At 39.6% G+C, this 6,074-nt stretch overlaps 1 protein-coding gene across 1 annotated transcript; it reads right to left on the bottom strand.

Moving 5' to 3' along the window:
* Nucleotides 1-359: 359 nt before the first annotated feature.
* On the bottom strand, nt 360-4,871 carry LOC115483172 (UDP-glucuronosyltransferase 2B13-like). The gene is given in 4 exon segments (XM_030224333.1): nt 360-661; nt 715-1,012; nt 1,044-1,256; nt 4,716-4,871. Coding segments are annotated over 4 exon segments (969 nt in total).
* Between the last annotated feature and the right edge of the window lie 1,203 nt (nt 4,872-6,074).

Raw genomic sequence — 6,074 nt, 5'->3', positions numbered from 1 at the left:
GGAAACTAACCCCACAGTAATATAAACTAAAAGATCTATTTATCAATCAGTGTTTTACTATGTTTATAAAAGGTCTCCACGGTCCTTTAGGATTAACTGTTAGGGGCAGAGACCCCACTGACATCGTTACAGCGTTTGAAATAGATATTGCGGAAAAAAATTTACAATAACCAAATGCACGCTAGACGACGTGGCCAGAATTTAGAAAGACCAAATAAACGATACGATAAAATGTCAGAACCAAAAGAATAGAAATACAAATTTTTCTCAGCAGTCATTTAAATCCTCAAACACAAGTGATAGTCTAAACAACTGCAGAATAAAGAAGAAGCTCACAACATTAATGATGACCAAAATTTTCAGTTTGTAGCCTCAAATTGCTCAATCCAATGGGCGGCACCCTCCTGTGGCACTTGCGGCTTATATTTGTAGGGTGCTGACATGTCATTGACCAGATTCTTGGATTGCGGATATTGCAAATGCTGTTGAATGACTGTTAAGAGTCGCTCAGCAATCAACTCCTCATAGTTCACATTCCTGCCATAGCCATTCTGCCCGGTAAGCGCCATATTTAGGAACTGATCGCCGAAGATCGGAAGGCCAACAAAAACTTTGCCGTGCTAAATGGATTCAGTGGTTTTCAGCAGACCAATATATCGTCCTGCGAGAACCAGTCGGAGATAAATACGTTCTCTGGCTTTCCGACAAAATTGGGATCCTCGAATTTCCATAGCACCCGTTACTTGAGCGTACTAAAGGTTTCGACTAGAGCCTGACGTATCTTGAGCGGCAAATCTTTGCTCTTCAAGTTTGATCCCATTGAGAAGTAGATGACACCATGTTTAGCGCTCCTGATTAAATCATCAATGTCTTGTGCCAGTGGCTGGCGCTTCCGATTGATGTGCATACCCCCAACTTCGATCATGTTGGGTGAGTAGGGACGGCGAAAGGTCAGAGAGAAGTGTTGATTGACCAGCACCACGAGAAGTTCTTGCTTAACTCCAGAGGGTTTTTATGGGCCACATGTGCTCATAAAGTTTCACCTGCAATGGCATATAGACCAGCTTTCTGTTAAGCCAGGCAGTGGCATTCTCGACAAAGTTATGCGATCGGTCAGTCTTGCCATCACGGGCAGTGTTGCCCACCAGCTCATCGATATTCCAGTCTGTGACGAATGTGGAGATACCCATGATCGGCGCATTAGTGTGCCGCGAAGCCATAAAACTCATCGGTGTCAAGATCAGCATGAACACATTCTATTAATAACAAGTAAGAGATATTAGGGTATCTATCCCAGTCCTATCTGCGTTTTTTAGTATTTTCCGTAGTTTGTATCGAGTATAAAAATAAAAAAACAAAAAAAAAACAAATAAATACCGACAATACGACAGCAGAATTCGAACACAAAATTTCTACGCAATGCGCATCAACCTTAGCAACACCGCCACTTCATAATTAAAAATAAAACTATAAAACGTGTTCGATCGCCAACAGACAGTTGCAACTGCTTGCAAAAAGAGATGCAAATTTGAACATAAGTAGCAGCTGATATTTCAGCACAATTTCACAATTTCGATTCTTCGAATAGAAAAGAACAAGGAAGAGCGACGCTCGTAATACTGAAGGTATATAAATCCCTAATCAAACAGAAAAGTTATCAATTGTTTGCTGTTTTTAATATTTTCCATAGCATGTATCGAGTGTTAAAAAAAAACAAATAAAAACCGACATTACAACACCAAGATTCTAACCCACAATTTCAACGGAACGCTCATCGATTATACTAAGACCGCCACTTCATTATTAAGTAAAAAGCAATAAGAAATCTGTCTGCGACACCAGCAAAGAACGTTGCAAATTTGAAATGAAGCATCAGCTCATAAGAATAACCGCATTTGAATGTACACGCATTTGAGTGCACACGTATAGAAAACTTGATATACGCGTGCTATACAGGGACCTACAAAAAATTTCAAGTCTCTAGCTCTTATAGATGCTGAGATCGACGCGTTTACGCATACGGACAGACGAACAGTCGGACAGACAGACGGACAGTCAAACGAACAGACGGACAGGGCTCAATCGACTCGGCTTGTCGTCCTGATCAAGTATATATATATTTGCGCCTAACCATTCACCCCGATTTGCCATTTTCAGTGGGATCAGGTGTTGGCTGATGCTAAGGCTGGTGAATGTTCATTTTTGGAAAGCAACGTTCGTAACTACACTGGTTTGAACATAGTGTGCAATTATATATCGGCTGCTGTTAAGAAAAAAGAAAGTGAAAACCATGCTTTAATCTTTTTGTGGCAAATTTTTCATTTATTTGAATGAATAGGTGGCTCGTGTTTTACAAAGCGATGCTCATAATATTACAGATCTAAGTGGCACTGATACTATGCTGAGTCACGCTATTTTGACATTGCCATCTCCGTATTCCGTGTCGTCTCTTTGACGTCCATTAGTATTGGCTTTTTCAACGATCGTGTTATTATTAATATTCGATGACTGTGCACATGTGAAGTAACAAAAAAACTCAGTTCGAAGCTTACTTTTTATGTTCTATTATTTATATGACGACTAATGTTAATCTTTATATACGAAGAGATTGCAATTTATCTGCGCCAGCCGTTAGCAAATAGTTTGTTTATCTGACTCATGAACTATATAGAGCAATGCTTCTCAACGAAGACGTCAAAGCTGATGCATTACATGCTTCCTTCTCAGGGCGTAAGTCTTCGGGACCATTTCTAGTACCTGCCATCCTCCTTGGCAAAAACAGACTCCAAGCCAGCGGAAAACAGAACTCAGGAAATCAAATATAACAGACAACAAATGTGTTTACATGATAAGCAGGGAAAGAATTACGGAGCCTGACTTCAATTAGCAATACCGATCATAATTAGAATACCAAAGTAGATCCAATCTGAACATATAGACGTCGACCATTCAGAGCTAAGCCGCTAACGTGTGGGTTGAAAACACATCAGTCAGACTATAAATAGAAAGAATATAAATAGACATTTATCTCTTGTCGTTCAAAATTAAATTACACCCGTAAAGGAGTTTTAAAGTTTCGAATTGCTGTAACGGATCCTATGGGTCCGCAGAAACAACTCAGTTAATATACGAATATATACCAAATATATACAGTATAACAATGGGTAATCACAATCCATAAATAAAACAATTCAGAATCCATAAATAAAACAATATTTATAGATTTTGTTTACCCATTGAAATACTATGGGTAAACAAAATCTATAAATAAAACGAGTCAGAAAGCTCTGGTAGGGGTGCCCGATTATGAGATACTCTGATCCCAGTCCTATCTGCGTTTATATATATTTTCCATCGAGTATCGCGTACTTAAAAAACATTTGTTATTTAATATTTTCCGTACTGTGTATCGAGTATTAAAAAATAAAATTTTGTGGCACGAGGATTCGAACACACATTGTATACGCAACGCGCATTAACTATACCAACATCGCCACCTTATAATTAAACAATAAAAACAACAACAAATGTCCCTTCGCCGCCAGGCACGAACTCAGAGATTCCTGCATTCGAGGGTCGAAAAAAAATCGAAAAAAGTCTACCGTTTTATATACATTGGTTGATTAATATTTGCAGTTCTTAAAAATGGAAATAAGACAACCCTGTTTTACTTATAAAAATACTTCTTCCACAGAAAGGCCATTTCATCACTATTAAACGAAGAATCAACGACAACGTATTAGAAAGTTTAAGATAAATATTAAGCAAACAAAAAAATATACATAGTAAGTTAAAAGATAAGATTCGTTAATTTCAACAGCAAAAACAAAAAAGATAAAAAAGCAGTTGTATCGAGAGGTACTAGGCTTACAAGTCGTGTGTCAGACATTAGGGAAATAAGCACCAATTTAAGTATGCGATTAGAACAGGAGACTCCCCCATCACAAGCTGCCAATTTTCAAATGCAGGAGTTGGCATGTACTTTCAAAATTTCTGATTTAATCAAGAGTATGCCCACATATTAAGGTAACAGTGATGGACTAAAGTGAGTTTATTACGAACGTAGAGGAAATCTTGTTGCGCATTAAAGGAACAGAACAAACTCCGATAGGATTAATGATTTTTAGGGCAATTAGAAACAAAATACAGGGAAAAGCATAGGCATGAAACATTTCGCTGGCAAGAGAGTACAATCTTATTGTCGAGCTTGGCATTTATAAACTCCAAAGTCATCAACTAGAAGTTCAATATGAAAAGGTCACGAGGATTCAACGCGCCCTTCTAAACATAGTCGATCAAAAGGAAACTAACCCCACAGTAATATAAACTAAAAGAGAACTATTTATCAACCAGTGTTTTACTATGTTTATAAAAGGTCTCCGCGGTCCTTTAGGATTAACTGTTAGGGGCAGAGACCCCACTGACATCGTTACAGCGTTTGAAATAGATATTGCGGAAAAAATTTACAATAACCAAACGCACGCTAGACGACTTGTCCAGAATTTAGAAAGACCAAATAAACGATACGATAAAATGTCAGAACCAAAAGAATAGAAATACAAATTTTTCTCAGCAGTCATTTAAATCCTCATACACAAGTGATAGTCTAAGCAACTGCAGAATAAAGAAGAAGCTCACAACATTAATGATGACCAAAATTTTCAGTTTGTAGCCTCAAATTGCTCAATCCAATGGGCGGCACCCTCCTGTGGCACTTGCGGCTTATATTTGTAGGGTGCTGACATGTCATTGACCAGATTCTTGGATTGCGGATATTGCAAAAGCTGTTGAATGACTGTTAAGAGTCGCTCAGCAATCAACTCCTCATAGTTCACATTCCTGCCATAGCCATTCTGCCCGGTAAGCGCCATATTTAGGAACTGATCGCCGAAGATCGGAAGGCCAACAAAAAATTTGCCGTGCTAAATGGATTCAGTGGTTTTCAGCAGACCAATATATCGTACTGCGAGAACCAGACGGAGATAAATACGTTCTCTGGCTTTCCGACAAAATTGGGATTCTCGAATTTCCATAGCACCCGTTACTTGAGCGTACTAAAGGTTTCGACTAGAGCCTGACGTATCTTGAGCGGCAAATCTTTGCTCTTCAAGTTTGAGCCCATTCAAAAGTAGATGACACCATGTTTACCGCCCTTGATGATATCCTCAATGTCTTGTGGCAGTGGCTGGCGCTTCCGATTGATGTGCATACCCCCTACTTCGATCATGTTGGGTGAGTAGGGACGGCGAAAGGTCAGAGAGAAGTGTTGATTGACCAGCACCACGAGAAGTTCTTGCTTAACTCCAGAGGCTTTTTATGAGCCACATGTGAATAGTATTGCTCATAAAGTTTCACCTGCAATGGCATATAGACCAGCTTTCAGTTAAGCCAGGCAGTGGCATTCTCGACAAAGTTATGCGATCGGTCAGTCTTGCCATCACGGGTAGTGCCATCACGGGCAGCTCATCGATATTCCAGTCTGTGACGAATGTGGAGATACCCATGATCATTTAAATCCTCAAACACAAGTGATAGTCTGAACAACTGCAGAATAAAGAAGAAGCTCACAACATTAATGATGACCAAAATTTTCAGTTTGTAGCCTCAAATTGCTCAATCCAATGGGCAGCACCCTCCTGTGGCAGTTGCGGCTTATATTTGTAGGGTGTTGATATGTCATTGACCAGATTCTTGGCTTGCGGATATTGCAAAAGCTGTTGAATGACTGTTAAGAGTCGCTCAGCAATCAACTCCTCATAGTTCACATTCCTGCCATAGCCATTCTGCCCGGTAAGCGCCATATTTAGGAACTGATCGCCGAAGATCGGAAGGCCAACAAAAAATTTGCCGTGCTAAATGGATTCAGTGGTTTTCAGCAGACCAATATATCGTACTGCGAGAACCAGACGGAGATAAATACGTTCTCTGGCTTTCCGACAAAATTGGGATTCTCGAATTTCCATAGCACCCGTTACTTGAGCGTACTAAAGGTTTCGACTAGAGCCTGACGTATCTTGAGCGGCAAATCTTTGCTCTTCAAGTTTGAGCCCATTCAAAAGTAGATGACACCATGT

The sequence above is a fragment of the Drosophila hydei genome, unplaced genomic scaffold, assembly GCF_003285905.1.
Source record: "Drosophila hydei strain 15085-1641.00,03,60 unplaced genomic scaffold, DhydRS2 tig00000685-arrow-arrow-pilon, whole genome shotgun sequence".
Lineage (NCBI taxonomy): Eukaryota > Metazoa > Arthropoda > Insecta > Diptera > Drosophilidae > Drosophila > Drosophila hydei.
This window is presented reverse-complemented; position numbering and strand designations above follow the sequence as displayed.